Raw genomic sequence first — 15,731 nt, 5'->3', positions numbered from 1 at the left:
TCTCCATCGTTTCCATATTGATTTGGGACAATGGGTGGAGACGCACCTTTTTAAACATTAGAAAACTTCTTAAATGTAGACTAAGCTTAATTTTTTGTAGCAGCACAGATGACTCTTCGCTTATTATCAACATGTCTTCAAAAGCTCACTGAGTTTCGTTTCAAGTGTCATTTCTGTGACTCAACTTTTGTAATAAATGCACAAGTCTCAAATGGAAAAGTGATGATTACATAAGAGGCACAAACTGTGGCCAGGAGAGGCGGACGAGCAAACCGCCATCATGCACCCTTCTGCCTTGAACACACACACATTCACGGACACGCACGCACACACAGAACTACAGTGTATCGTTTAAAGAGGAGCGAGAGGTAGATACTCGACAGGACAAGAGCGAGGGCAGGCTGGGTCCCCTCTGTGTGTGTTTTATTCATATCATCATCTGAATAATCTGCTTGCCTCACGTGTGTGTGTTACAGCTCAGGTTGCTCAGCACACACACACACCCCTGCACGTCTGACCGGCCCTCTGGGTTCACTAGCTCCCCCTAGTGTTTGGCTTGGAGAAAGAGGGGAACCAGACAAGAAGAGGTGTGTGTCTGTGTATTAAAGAGAGACGGGGTAGAGGGGGGTTTACAGTGTCATTTAAAACAGCGTTGGAAAGAGAAAGAAGTGGAGACAGATTGAGTTTTTTTATGTGTTCTGTCTCCTTGTTTTGTTTACTGTACACAGAGTCATTCTCTCCAGCCTCCATCTGGCCCAACAGAGCAGAAAACAGTGTTTATTACTAGACGACCCTTGCCGCTGTGCCCTGAGAGGAAGTCTGGATGTATGTGTGTAAGTGTGTGTGTGTGTGTGTGTGTGTGTGTGTGTGTGTGTGTGTGTGTGTGTGTGTGTGTGTGTGTGTGTGTGAAACTGGGTTTCCCTTGCCACTAAACCCTGAGTGTGTGTGTGTGTGTCCTGTGAAAAAGTTTCCGGAAATTTTATGTGTTGAGGGGAAAATACCGAGCCAGTAGCAAAGGCCATCAAAAAGGGGGCTGAGGTTCAGAGATAGAGTTAGCTTTATGTCTGTGTGCTTCTGTGTGTGTGTGTGTGTAAGTGTGTGTGTGTAAGTGTGTGTGTGTAAGTGTGTGTGTAGTCTTAGTTGTCGGCCCCACGAGCGCTCGGGGGCACCGGAGGACCCACAGGAACTGGAGGTACCGCGTCAGGCTGTGCAGGTGGTGGGCCAGGGTCTGGAAAGAGGAAAAAGATGCTGGTTTTAGAGCAACAAAGAAGTAAAGGAGACTCCATGATGGCTTGATGGTGGTTTCCAACATCAAGCTCTGGAGTTTGGATCCACCCAAAAGTCTGCTAGATAAATCTCGACAGGATAAGAACACAAAACATCCCTGCCACACAAAATAATGTAAATTTCTCAGACTGTTTTCTATACTCAAATGTAACTCTTAACAAGGAAAAAAATCACTCTTGGGATGAACTGCTCACAGGCTGAAGACACTCACTGTGGTGAGGGTAATCAAATATTCATTAGTTTAGTTTCAGGAGCTCACAGGTCAACGAGTTTAAAAAATGTTACAGCAACTGTCTTCTTCTTAACAATAATGTATAACCTACAAATGGTCAAGAAAGAAGAAGGTTAAGGGTGCTGTGATCAATCGGGCACTGATTACTATTAGCCAATATTTGTTCTAAATTGTTGGATTTTTGATCTCTTTAGAGGCAGATCAGAAGACAAAGCAGCAGGAACCAAAATTTAAACCCGCCAAGCGTCAAACTTGGGTAGACTTTACGTAAATGTTTGGGGGAAAAAATTATTAACTATGCTGAGCGTTTCTCTGCAGTGTGTTTTGGTGTCATTTCTGGGTGCACTGCTTCTGTCCTGTGCTGCGTCTGCTGGAGTTTCACCCACAAAGTTGGACAGGTCTTCATGATGCATTCAAGTGCACCTCGTAAACTCCAGAAATCTATACTCTAATGGCCACGGGGTTTCTCTTTTTCTTATTTTCCTTTGTTAAGAGCAAACCTGTAACTAGGCAGGTGCACAGGAAACTAATCTGATGAAGCTGATCTCTTTGAAATGCTGTTAATAACTCTTGAATTTGCAAGTGCAGAGGACAGTATGTGATAGTCTTTTTTCTTTTTAGCACCCTTAAAACAAGTTTTCAATTCTTAAAGAGAAATGGAGAGCAAATAATGACCATCCTGCTCTATTCAGTCTGCTGAGATAGGAAAACGGATAAGTTAAATTCCTCTACATTATTCTCTAAGTGTCAAATCACAGGTACAGTACAGATGGAAACACAAACACAACATCCATCAAAAGAAAATGTATCTTTATCTAAAGAGTTGCTGTCACACTGCTTCCTGATTTCAGTTGCTAACAGGGTACAGACTCAACTAGATTTGAGACATCAACACAAACTAGAGGCTTGTATAACGTGATGCTAATTAGCAGCAATGACCCAAACCTTTAACTGCAGCTGACATTCAAAGTAAATACCATCTGTCGGCTCTTGGGGCAGAGTAATATTTGGATTCCCAGAAACCTTTTTTTTCCCCCTCAAGTTATTTGTGGTGTAAATATTGGACTCTAAAACATCACCATGTTTTCAAGTATACCAGTCTGGGTGAATTTAAATGCTACACACAACACCAAAAATAAAGATGTACACAAACATGCAAATTATACGTGTAAACACACAACACAAACATAACAGGAATGTGTGGCAGGAGGAGATTTGTACTCACACATGCCGTTGGGAGCTCCAGGATGGCGTGGGGGCATCATGGGAGGCATGCCGCCAGGAGGGGGGCCCGCGGAGGGCGGGCCGGGCATCATACGTCCGGGCATCGGCTGGCCTGGTCCCATCGGCCCTGTAGTGGAGACAGGAAAAGCAGGGACAAATCAGTCATGTGGAGAGGATGGGCTGAAGCAGGACACTTGACGCTGGGAGGATTTCAGGCTGCAAAATTATTTTCATGATTTTATGGCTGTGGTGGGAGGAATTTTACAAAAGCACAGCGACCTTTGACAACCCAATTCTCATCAGTTCGTCCTCGCATTCAAGTGGATGTTTGTATCAAGTTTGAAGAAATTAAGTGTTCCTGAGTTATCGTGTTCATGAGAATGTGACGGACAGACAGATGGACAACCAGAAAACATAACACCTCTGGCTGTGGTTAGCATGGAGGCATACATACATACAAACAGCTGAAGCTAATAAGAAGCTGCAGCAGTCTGAGTTAAACAAATCAAGTGGTTTTCTTCCCAAGCTGCAGTCATTTCAGTGCAAAATTCCCTCTTTGAGTTATTACCTCTCTGCTGTGGCTCAACAAGGACAAACATGATGAGAAATTTGTACTAAATAATAACTCTAGAACTGTAACTTAACAAGAAACCAACTACGTTTGTCTATCTCTAACAAATTAACTGAACATTATAAAGCATTTTTCACAGATAAAAGGCTGTGGATTTCGTTCCCCTTCACCTGCTTAACTAAAATCAGATTTATTTATTCTAATAGATAACTGGTTTTCCAAAAAGAGATTTTGAAATCATCTCCATCTCTTTTCTTAGTTGCTCCTATATTCTCTCTGTTCACGTTTTGGACCACCTGCTCTGTGTTTCTGTCTCTCACCTGTCTGTCCTGGGTGGTGGGGGGCCATTGGGTGGTGGCCCATCGGGGGGTAGCCGGGGTGCATGGCTCCACCGGGAGGGGGCCCTCCGTGATGGGGCACCGGTGCTCCGTGGTGTGGCTGGAGCCCTCCGGGGTGCATACCAGGCGGAGGAGGCCCAGAGTGGGGTCCAGATCCGGGAGCCTGTCCCTGTCCTTGAGCCTGGGCGGCGGCAGCCGCAGCCGCAGCAGCGGCTTGCTGCTCCATCTGCTGCCTTGCCTTCATCTCGGCGTATTTGAGCTGCTCCATGTGGAACGCCTGGCGCTCGGTGAGCAGCTGCTGCCGCTGAAGCTCCAACTGCACAGAGAGACAGAAGAAAGGCCAAGAAATATGATTAAATGAAGAGATTAACAATAATAACCCTCACCAAGAACGACAGTCAGCTACCCACTAATGACTGGTGGGTGAGAGCAATTGTGTAGTAAAACAGTGAATCTCAGGACCCCTCAGAGTCCATGAGAGGGTCACCGAGGGTCCTTTAGTCAGACTATTACCATTAATTCACTTTTTAAATGTATTAGAGAATGTAGGTTTGAGAGGTTTTGCCTGTCCTGCTGTTAATTTCAACGATAAAACCCTATTATGTCTTTAAATAAGGTGGAATAAAATCTTAAAAATGACGATGTGTAGTTTAATGTATTACATTTAATGGCATCAAGCACCGACAGTGTGTTACATGCATCGAGGGCCGTAATTATTTTCACAGTTGATTAATCTGCCTATTACTGTCTTGATAAACCAATTAGTTGTTTTGTCCACAACCCAAGGATGTCCAGTTTATCATTACAGAGGAGTAAATAACCAGAAAATATTCACATTTAAGAAGATGAAAGAATCAAGATGTCAACTTTGACTTTTTCAGAAAAAATAAATAAAAACTGAGCAAAATGATAATTTTATAGTTAACAATTAATCAATTAATCATTGCAGATCCATATTAATTTTACAGTTAAATTAGCAAACTATAAAATATGTCAGAGCCGATGTTCCATTCACTTACTACATCACCGAGAGCTGTTGACAGACTGGATTGTTTATGTACTAGATTTAATTTAATTGCAACACTAAAAAGGGTCAGCTGACTCAAACAATTAGTAAACTAAAAGACAATTAGTTGCCAACTTTTCTGAGAACTGATCAATGATTTCAGTCATTTTTCCAAGCAAAAATATCAAACATTTATTGGTTCCAGCTTCTTAAATGTGAGGATTTGCTGATTTTCTTCATAATTTATGTTAATGAATGCGTGTTTTGGTTTTGGACTGTTGGTTGGACAGAAGAAGCAACCTGAAGACGTCACTTTCAGCACAAATTGTTACGATTAATCTGAAAAACAATCTGCAGATTAATCAGTGATGAAAATAATCATTAGTTGCAGCTCTAATGCAGATAGTATGGCCGCAATTTTTTTTCATTTTCTGTAACTGCAAGTTTCTTTAATCAACAATTGGCTATGCCAGACCAATGTCAAATGATGCACAATTACTGCTATTTCTACGCTATCCATTAATTATCAGTTATTCATTTTTAATCTGTTAAATTCTTAACAGTGATTAATCAATTAATAATTAATCATTGAATATTAAACATCCCTTGCAGATAGTTTTGGTTTTATGTGCCAGGGATTTGAGATGCACCAAAACACCTGCAAAACAATGAAGGTCAGCTAATTTTCATATGTGGCGTTCCCAGCAATGAAAAATGGAAAACTTGACAGCAGCTTGTGTTTGCAGGAAACAGTTACCTGGTCACTACTAGAGGGTGACGCAGATTTTCAGTCCTGTCCTGTCTCACTCCTGGAAGACCGATTCCAGTCCACACATTTTTTAACACATTAAAAACTGATGTATTGTTATTATGATTCCCGTCCCCATCGACTTTTTTTCCCTTTCCCATGACGAATAGACAAAGTGACTCCCAAGGAGGATTCCCAAGAAACTGTCAGTATCTAGTCGCTATTTAACAGACCTTTCTGTTAACTGTTTTCAGTGTTACATAATGAGGCTGTATGTCTCAGAAAGTGGACATATAAAACAAGAAGTCTACGCATGGCTAGATTCAACTGGGCCTAAGTGGAAAAGCATGTCTTTTAGTAACAGAACTGACACTTTAATACTTTAGTCTTTAAACTAGCATGTAAAAGTTTTAAAGTTAAATTAAAATATTCTGCAAGAGGACAAAGAGTGCAGCACATTTGTACACTTCAGTGGCTGCCTGCGTGTCTGCAGACGAGAAGGTGCATCTATGAGCCTGTGAAGCTTTAGACTCTGTAAAACTGTCTTATGTCTCTCTGCTGTTCTGTGAGGATCTTTGTTTGTTTTTTTTTTTTTTCTTAGAAGCTCAGTGTTTTACAGCCTATGGCAGCAGCAGCAGAGGTTTGATTTCTCTCCAGTCTTTAGAAGGCTTATGTAAACCAGAGTCCTTTTCATGCACTATTTACAGCTGTGAAACTGGGCTACGCTCCCGATGCCTCCACCGCGAAAACACAGTTTTACACTCTCAGCAGCGTCTCCAGGGACTGTCCAGCGGCAGGACACACACACACGGAGCTGAGGGCTATTCATTTGCCCTGTAGAGGCAGGTAACAGTTTCACTTGCCTGAGTATGCAGCTGCTTTGCTCTGGAAATGTTTTATTCCTAATTCAGCTCTCTCACAAAGAAGTAATTCTGTCTCCTCCTCTGTCTCTGTGGAGGGTTTGGACCAAGTGGGGAAACAACATGTTCAGTGGCCAACGTTGGCGGATGAACTCCAAATATTTACCAGCTACTTATTTCAAATTAGCAACCACAGAATAAGGACTCACTGTGCGACACTGGATGACTTTCGGATGATTACAAAAAGACAAATTTTATCACATTTACTCCCCGAATTATTTTTTATGATTACTTATTTGTTTTAAATTTAATCACACTTCACAAAATTTTGTTTTTGTCATTTACACCTGCCTCCTTACCTTTTCAAAAATGTGTTTCACTCTTCAAATTACATAGGCATCATTTTAAAAGACTAATTTATATTTTGCTATCACACAAAATGGTGAACGAATGGCTACATGTAAGCATGGCCTATTTCAACAGGATTTGGATTTCACTTGGGAATCAAAATTTAGAAAAATCCAGATTTAGATGAGTTTCTGAGCAAACGTACTCGCATCAAATTTTCTGGATGCATCTATGCAACGTTTCCACAATAGATATTTGTACATATAACAGTAATAAACAATATGGTACCAGTGAGGTTTCATCTTGATGATCAACCGTTCAACCGCATACATTATTAATTTGTAGGCAACCAGTCCAAGAAAATAAATGGGCCCATAAAGCATGAAATTGATCTCAGAAGCTCTGCTTATTTTAAATATTCATCTGTCAGTTATTGCCGTTATTCACTGTGTGTTTATGATTCCAGACACGCCCAAATACAACGGAAAAAAAAACAGAGCTGAAATAACTTTCATTTGTGCTGCTCACAACTTTGAAAATGACATTTTAAAAACTCAACAGCTACTTCTGTTCACAGGAAACCATGTCCTGGTGACCCTGAATAATCCTCAGACCTCGCTGAAAACTCTTTTCAGTGTTTTGTAACGTCTGAGGTGAATATCTCAGGAAGTGGACACAAAAGTATCTGCATGACTAGATCTAACTTGGGCTAAGTGGAAAAATATGTCTTTTGGTAATTTATGTGACCTGACACTTTAGTAGTTTGGAGAGAAACATCACTCTGAGTCTAGAACCGTGTGTTTTGTAGTTCACCGAGGCTGACACTGTGGCTACTCTTCTCTACAGACATTATGCAGCTGATTGCGACACTCAGTTACTCGTAGAAAAGGCTTCTTCAGTTCTGAACTGAACTGAAGAACTTAATCGAAGAAGCCTCTTGGATGAGATGCAAAGATTAATCACTTATGACTAGTCTGATAACTGATTAATCAGTTTGGCTATTTTTTATTTAAGAAATGTGAATATTTTCAAGTTTTTTTTTTACTCCTTTATGACAGTAAAATGGATATCTGAGCTGTGGACAAAACCAGACATTTGAGGATGTCATCTTGGACTTTGGGAGACAGTGATCAACATTTTTCACCATTGTGACGTCATCTAGTTGCAGCCCTAAACTTTTCCTTTATGTAACATTATCTTCAGTTTCTCATTGACACATTTGATCTTTCTGTTCCTGTTTACATCAGTATTATGGTATTAATGAATATTATTTATAGCAATATACAAAATACAAGAGATTTATTTATCATCATATGACACATGTAGTTGAGTACTTACATATATCACTGATTGCCATTTTTCAGCATTTTATGACCAAAAACTAATCAATTAATCAAGAAAATAATCAACAGATTAATCAGCAATGTAAATAATTGTTAGTTGCAGCCCCATTTTAGTTGTTTATAATATTTTTTGCTTATTTCATGTTCTAAGTTAAATGTAATTAAATTCAATACATGGATTTGAAAGGATTCTGATTTGATAAAATGCTTTGAAACTGTTTCACATTTACACTGAGTGAGTGAGTGGGTGTGACTTTAACCTGCAGGGTGAGCTTCTGTTAACAGATCTCCTTCATTATTAATAACTACAGCTGAGAGCCCTTACTGAGTGTGTGGACATGAGTGAACTTTTCATGCTGAAGCTAATGCAGTTGTGAAGCGTCACTGTGGGCCAACAACATCTACATTTAAACTCAACAGTCAAACAGCACGACCACTTCTTTTTCACTTACAGCCTCTTTCTCTCTGTCCATGATGGTCTCAAGCTCCTCGAAGTGCCTTAGCTTGATCTCCAGCTTCTTCATCTGGGTCTCCACCAGCAGAGCCACCAGGGACTTAATCTTTCTCTCCTCCACGGCTGCCAAGTGCTAAGAGGATGAGACGGTCAAATGATAAATATTTGATCAATAGTGGTTATATCATCAAGATATCATGAAGTGCGGCTTGTTCTGCAGTTGTTTTGTGACCTGAATTGTTTGATAATGTTTCTTAGTTTCGCACATTTTAGAAAATGCCTTTCAACAATCCCCAGAAAACCTTAAGTATTCCATTTGCATTCAGGTGTGCAATACAAATAAAGGAGGACAGAACATTAATGATAGCAGAATGACAGATTTCCAGTCAAGTAAAAGTTAAAGTCATTGCCTTACACCTTCTGCATTCGTGTCCGAGGTCCTACACAACATTCAGGTAAAACTTAGCAGGATCAAACCAATGACTTTCAGCAAAGTTTTCAAAATGAAAGCCCAGGTGAACACTGGGAAAAAATCAGACTTGCTGCCGTGTGTGTTTGACGCGTCAGCACTCCTGCAGGCTCACCTTGGCCTTGGTGGCGGCAGATGCCAGGGCAGCGGCGGCCGCGGTGGCGATGTTACCCTCCTCAATGTCATGCTCCAGTTTCTTCCTCTTGTCCTCTCCCTCCTCTGTAGCTGCCTTCTCCTCCTTATCCTTCTCCTGCTCTGAGGACGACGTCTCCATGGCTTCCTCCTTATCTTTGTCTGACAGAGACAAGACAGACATTTGTACCTCTGCACGCTTGTATTATTGAAAAACAAAAAAAAACTGTAGGAAACATTTCTACACACTGTCTGCTATTAATGTTGCAGCTGCAAACTCCACAGTCAGTGATTAACCTCTGAAGGCAACTATCTATATTACGAGTACAGATGAGACAACTGGTTGATTAGTCATTTTGTTGATCCACAGAAAAATTATCACAGTTATTTTGATAATAATAATAATTGATAAGTAATTTTTCAAGCAAAAGCAGCTTTTAGAAATGGATTTTCTGCTCTTCCTGTGGCCCCTTGTAAAGTCTTAAAAGGTCTTAAAACAAAAACAAGTTAATAAATAACCGTAAATTTGCTATAGTCATTAAACTTACAGATGGTACATTTCAGGCTGATGGGAAAATTGTAACACACAACAGCCTACTGTAAAACATCCAGTAGAGTGTATTTGTTTGACTAAATTATTATTAGATGATGAGAGACTCCAACATTAATAGAAGTTTTACATTAAATTTACTTCATGTTAGGTACTAACAGATGCTTGGTTGCAACGGTTGGTCAGACTGGAGAAGCATTTTGACGGAAGCTGCTTTGGTTTTAGGAAAATGTGGTGGCCATTTGACATTTGACAGAATATTTGATTCATTAATTAACATAATCATCAGATTCATTAATGATTTTACAAAAATAAGCCTCAATTATGACCTAATTGCAAATCAAATGCTCTAGTCATGAGCTTATGAAGTAAAAGTGTGTTGTACATTTTCTTAATTTTTATGACATATCTAAGTGTTACCTGCTGGAGCCGTCTTGGCCTCCCCTCCCTCTTCGTTCTCCTCCTCCCGTTCTGATGCCTCTGCTCCCTCCTTCTTCACCTTCTCCGTGGTCTCCGTCTTGTCGCTGCTCTTCTCTGCGGACTCACTCGGCTTCTCTGCCTCGTCCTTCATCTCCGCCTGAAGGAAAAGGACACGGACACACAATGATAAATGGTCTGTGTTAATGCCACTGCAAGTACACATTAAGTGTGTAAGTTACAAGTAAAGATCATGCAATATTTAGCACTGAATGCTGCATAAATGGGTACATTAAAAAGATGGGTTGCATCCTTTGTTAAACCAAACTAAGAAAGAACAACATGGACACACAAGACAGTAGAAATTTAACAAATTATAAACAGCATCAAAGAACAACTTAACAACCACAACAGGTTAATGTGGCTGCTTGTAACAAATCATCATTTTAAAGGGCCACTAATCAAAGTCTATTAGGAGAATAATAGCTGGTAAACACTGTGATGCTCAGGGCAAATGGAGTAATGGGTCGTATCGTGACCCCGTCTACTTTTTGGGAACGATCGCTGTGAACTGGACAAAGTGTCTGGCATTGGTTAATGGATGCTAATGAGGAAGCCATCAACCAGCAACCTGCCCAACAGACCGGAGACAACGTGAATGTAAAAAAAAAAAAAAGAAAAAAGCCATTGCATTCAGTCAGTGGGCCTTTCTGACCCAAGAAACACCAAATGTAGATGAGTGAAAAATCTAACTTTAAAAATCCAAGTAGGAGAGGACAAGTGTTCAAACACAGAAGCGATTATTTATGGGATGCATGGGAACAAAAAGTAATTTTTACCTCAACAGATCTGCACAGTCACCGACTGATATTTAATACAATACTAAATTAATGCTGTTGAGTGGTCATGTGATCTGAAGTTTTTTTTGTTTTTTTACTCAATCCCACACACACCACCCTGCTGCCACAAATGCTAATTAGTGTATTAGTCCACCACTAAAAATAGTCCTGGACAGAGGCACTATTTGAGTCATGTTTATTAAAAACTATGGCTGTTTTCTGAGCTTGTTTAGCTTGTTTTTTATTAAAAAAGGAAACTTTTCGGAGTAGATGTATATCTTTAGTGGAAAACGATGTACTTAGATATATGCTTGGGAAACAATGCTAATGCATTAGTTGATGATTAGGAAAATGTTAATTATCAATGTTTTTTTTCCATTAAAGGGTCCAGTGTGTAAGATTCATGTGGATTTATTGGCAGAATATGGCAGAAATGAAACATAATACGCTTAAGTGTGTTATCATTAGAGTATAATCACTTGACCTGTGTTTTCGTAACCTTAGAATAAGCCCTTTATATCTGCAGAGGACATGGCTCTAGATACAGCCTTTTGTGTTTTTTGTGAGTTCCATGGTCACGGTGGGTTCTCCTACACATTTGGGATGGAGGGTGAGGCGAGCATTATTCAGTAGAAATGCACCGACTCCAATTGTCTTGGCAGATTCCAATTTCTTTTTAAGGGTTTGATGTGCCGATTCCGATTTTCAGTCTAAGAACTATAATTGACAGAATACACAAACATTTCTGTATCTTTACTTTAATGTTAATTTGGATTTTCATTAAATGACTTTAACATTTTTTCCAAAAGTGCTCCAGGTTACAGCCAGGCCTTATTATATTATTATATTAAGATTATGTACCAGTGGGGAGGACGATCTCACCAGATCTCATAGCGAATGTGATTTCACAAGATCTCATGTGGAAGCGGATGTAAACAAACCAGAGAATGATCTGGTGCAACAGTTTGCTGATGTAAAGCTTTGCAGTGAGAAAAACAAAAGCTGAAGTTAAACGAGTGAGAAAATGTTTTGAGGAGACGCATCAGCACAGGTTGTTTTCTTCTGCTACAACTGCGGGTGAGATTTTAGCTGTGAGTTTGTGAATAGCTGTATGCTACAAGCTAACATTAGCCTGAAGAGCCACAAAGTTCACTGTTGTTTGATGACACAGTCAGCTGCTCCGTCTGCTTGTGGACTGAATTGTCTTCTCTTTATCCTGTTCTTGGGATCAATCGCTACCACAGACTTCATGTAAGCATGTGTCTGAATGTGTGTTGCTGTGACCAGTGCTGCTGTGGCTGCGAAGTTACCGTCTGTGTCACTGAGAATTTGAGAGATACAGCTCAAATGTGTGATGCTAACCAGCCGGTCACAGGTTCAGGTTTCTGGCCAATCAATTGGTAAATCCCTAGTATTCAATGAAACCCTCACCACTAGATGCACTAATTCCAACACATTGGTCCTCTAATTAGCAGAAGTTTCCATTATACTATTCTTTCATGAGTGCAAACCAAATTCAGGTTCTCAGGTTTTCCCGACATGTAGGAGAAGATACTGTAAAGGTGATCTTACCTTATCTGCCTGCTGGGAATCTGTGTCTGTGTCCATCTTCTCTGCCTCTGTGGTTTCTGCAAGTGACACGTGTTGAAGAGAAATTAGCATCACGTGAGAAGCTAAAACTGATCAAAACTGTTACAAAATTTGTGTTGCAGCATCAATTTTGACTGCAACTATTCATTCCCCAAAGAACTGTTTATGCCACCAGAAACCAAGAACACCAGACGAGGAGCAGGGTGACATCATGTTCAGGCATAATCAGACAGAAATTACACAGCTAATGCAATACGCACAACACTTGTGATACGATGAACAGAATGAAGCAACAGTGAGCCTGTTTGAAATAAAATGCATTTATGGATTTTCTGAGACGATCAAAAACTAGCATTAGAGGGAAGAAAGTCAGTACAGGAAATTAAGGTCAGAAGCATTTTAAGTGAGCAGGCCCACAGGGGAGGTATGAAGTGTGTGTGAGAGTTTGCACACACTCACAACTGACCAAACACACACACGCACACGACTGGGTGACTACATGTGTACGGTTGAGTGTTAAACCATGTCATGGGTGCACTTGAGTGTGTGTTAAGGGTTTGAATATTGATTGTGTGTGTGTGTGTGTGTGTGTGTGTGTGTGTTGGTCAAGTGCTTCCGGCAGGGCGAGGCACTGAATGCATTTAAGCTTAATTGATTGCAACTGTGGCTCTGGAGGGCATTAATTCAGGTATAACAAATGATTGGCAATATGTGGAAGAGTGAGAGTGAGAGAGTGTGTGTGTGTGTGTGTGTGTGTGTGTGTGTGTGTGTGTGTGTGTGTGTGCATGTGTGTGTGTGTGTTGTGGGGAGAGGAAGAAGCAAGCAGAAGTGAAAGAGAGAGAGATGTTTCAAGAAAGCAAAGAGCCAAACAGAGAGAAAAGAGATAAACATATGATAGAGTGTGATGACCCAGTTTTCTGCTCCCCCTCCTCCCACTCCCCTGCCCCATCTGCCACCGTTGTTTTAATCCACTGGTTACCACGGCAGTATGCACAAACACACACCAATATTTGTGTAGCGCTCACCCCCTGCTGGTAAAAAGTGAAATGTGTATCGCCTTCAAATATCAAGAGAGACCGATCATCTCTGCGTGATATTCAGGTGAAGAAAGACCATCAGTTTTATTCAAATCTGGAGGAAAAAGGATTTGAGTATAGGAGAAAGTGACAACTGTCCATTCCTCCATTTGTCTTTATATGTCCTCTCACACACAGAGCAGTAACCTGCATCAAATATGCCTCTCCCTGCCCAATCGTTGTCGCCTGACACACTTTTACTGCTACTATCTGCCGCCCTCCAGTGGCTGCAGGAGTCACAAAAACTACCAAATCTCCTGAGAAAAAGATCCAATTTTAAAGGTGATAAAACATCATGCAACATTTAGAGCAGAGCTGGCATGATATGCTGATTCCATACTATCACAACACTTGGGCGTTGATTCGATATTATGATTCATTGTGACTTGTTCACTTTTTTAAAAGTAGACCACAGGAAAAGGTCATACACTTTTTAGAGTCTGTATTTATTTCCAAAAACAACACATGTAACATATCAGTGAGTCTAATTTCCTCATGTGTTACTCACCAGTCTTCTCTGGCTCCTCGGGGGCGGTGCCAGCAATGCCGCTGCTCTCCAGACCGAAGGCGGGGTCCACCTTCCCTGTGCTCCTGGCCGCCTCCTGCACCTTCTTCACGTGAGCCTCCACCAACTCCGCCGGCACCTCCTCACGCACACGGGAGAACTCCTCTGCAGACGAAAAGGCGTTTATTGACATAAAAATAAAAAAACTGCCACTTCTACAGTGAAAAGGCTCCACATTTATTGTATTAATTGGAATAAATATATTTTTTAAAAACAATAGTGACATGGGTGCATTACTTAAAGACTTGCTCTTATGCTTTTGTACAATCATAATTTTGTCTTTTTAACATTGTTTTTTTAGATATTTACAGTTATTTATCAGTGTATTAATAACCAATTCTGGTATCGGTTCCACAGGCTGCACTTCGAGAACCTGTTTGAAGTTTTTAATTCTTCTTTTCTCAATTGTGTGAACATCTGATGACTGGAGTGACAAGCTGACTTATATAATTATCTGTACAGGGATAAATAAAGTTGTGTTGAACTGGAGGAAAATAAAGGAGAGGAAGGAAAATGTAAAAAACATTTTACATCTAAAAGTTCAAGAATTTCACCAGAGAAGCTGTCAAGATTGTGATCACTCTCAAAATAAATCTCTAAATATACATTCAATATTTATCAGTTCTATCACAGTGCCATTTTAATTTTTGACTTATTACCTCACATTTAACATGTATTTCATATAAAAAATAGTTTTTAATCACAGTAAAATTACCCTTATTTGCAGAACTCAAACAGATTTCAAACACGTGTTGTCTGTTCTCACCTAATGCTGCTCTGGCAGCAGCAGACGCCACTCTGGGGTCGACCACGGAGGCCAGGAAGGCTACCGTGCTCATGACGGGGTTTCCAGACTGGCTGAAGGGTATGGGCTGGTAGGCCAAAGGGCCCAGGGAGGCCTCAGTGCTCTCCAGATACGGATCCTCAATGGGCAGCCGCAGGAAGTGCAGGATACACTCGTCCTGGGTGCGTGAACCGATGTGCTCAGACACTTTGTTCCAGTCATCTTTGTACATCTCCAGAGCCTGGAAGAGATGAAGGGAGTGAATATACAGGTCTTAGTCATGTTATATTGTGTGCAGCTTTCATAGAGGTTTGCAGGATCATAAAAGTAACTGAGGAGTGGGAGGACAGAAGTGGAGATTAAAGGGCTGTAAGACAGAAGATGAGCTGGAGGGAGAGAGGAGGAAGGTTATATACTGTGGAAATGAGGGTAATTGAAAAGTGGAAGGGCAGAAGAGAATGAAAGATGGCTTTGAGAAAGAAACGATTTATAAAGTCAGGGGGAATGACAGATGAAGACTGGCTTTCAGTGCTCAGCAGCCAAACACAAATCTTAACAGGTTTCTTTTCTCTCCGGCGTCCTGTGAGACTCACCTCCAGCAGCAGTAGAGTCTCCTGCTCGGTCCATTCCCTGGTGGAGGTGGTCGGTTTACCCTGTGGAGAACCAAAACCAGTCACATAAAGATAGGTAATAATAAGACAATTGGAAAATGTGCCGCATGCAGGCTTCTTTTCCAGTCATCTCGGTAGATTTTTCAGACCGCAAGTGACTTCTGAGTACACACAGCAAGAAATCTATTATGTACATTAATGGATTTAAATTCAAACTGTTAACATATGTGTGACATTCTGACTACATGTGCTATTATGTTGCCAAATAACTGCCAGGAGATTGTAGT

General features: G+C 40.7%; 1 protein-coding gene across 3 annotated transcripts in view; it reads right to left on the bottom strand.

Annotated features, from left to right (window-relative positions):
• Positions 1-870: 870 nt before the first annotated feature.
• smarcc1a (SWI/SNF related BAF chromatin remodeling complex subunit C1a) overlaps positions 871-15,731 on the bottom strand; it is a 29,523-nt gene continuing 14,662 nt past the window's right edge. For all 3 annotated transcript variants that reach the window (XM_084727545.1, XM_084727543.1, XM_084727546.1), the window contains 10 exons: positions 15,427-15,486; positions 14,816-15,074; positions 13,993-14,154; positions 12,391-12,446; positions 9,983-10,139; positions 8,996-9,174; positions 8,410-8,544; positions 3,635-3,968; positions 2,745-2,870; positions 871-1,228 (listed from right to left, as the gene is read on the bottom strand). In XM_084727545.1, coding sequence (XP_084583671.1) covers positions 1,137-1,228; positions 2,745-2,870; positions 3,635-3,968; positions 8,410-8,544; positions 8,996-9,174; positions 9,983-10,139; positions 12,391-12,446; positions 13,993-14,154; positions 14,816-15,074; positions 15,427-15,486 — 1,560 coding nt within the window. In that variant the 3' untranslated portion in view covers positions 871-1,136. The remainder of the gene's footprint in view (positions 1,229-2,744; positions 2,871-3,634; positions 3,969-8,409; positions 8,545-8,995; positions 9,175-9,982; positions 10,140-12,390; positions 12,447-13,992; positions 14,155-14,815; positions 15,075-15,426; positions 15,487-15,731) is intronic.

This window comes from Lutjanus erythropterus, chromosome 9 (assembly GCF_056507025.1).
Source record: "Lutjanus erythropterus isolate fLutEry1 chromosome 9, fLutEry1.hap2, whole genome shotgun sequence".
NCBI classification, from domain to species: Eukaryota; Metazoa; Chordata; class Actinopteri; order Lutjaniformes; family Lutjanidae; genus Lutjanus; species Lutjanus erythropterus.
This window is presented reverse-complemented; position numbering and strand designations above follow the sequence as displayed.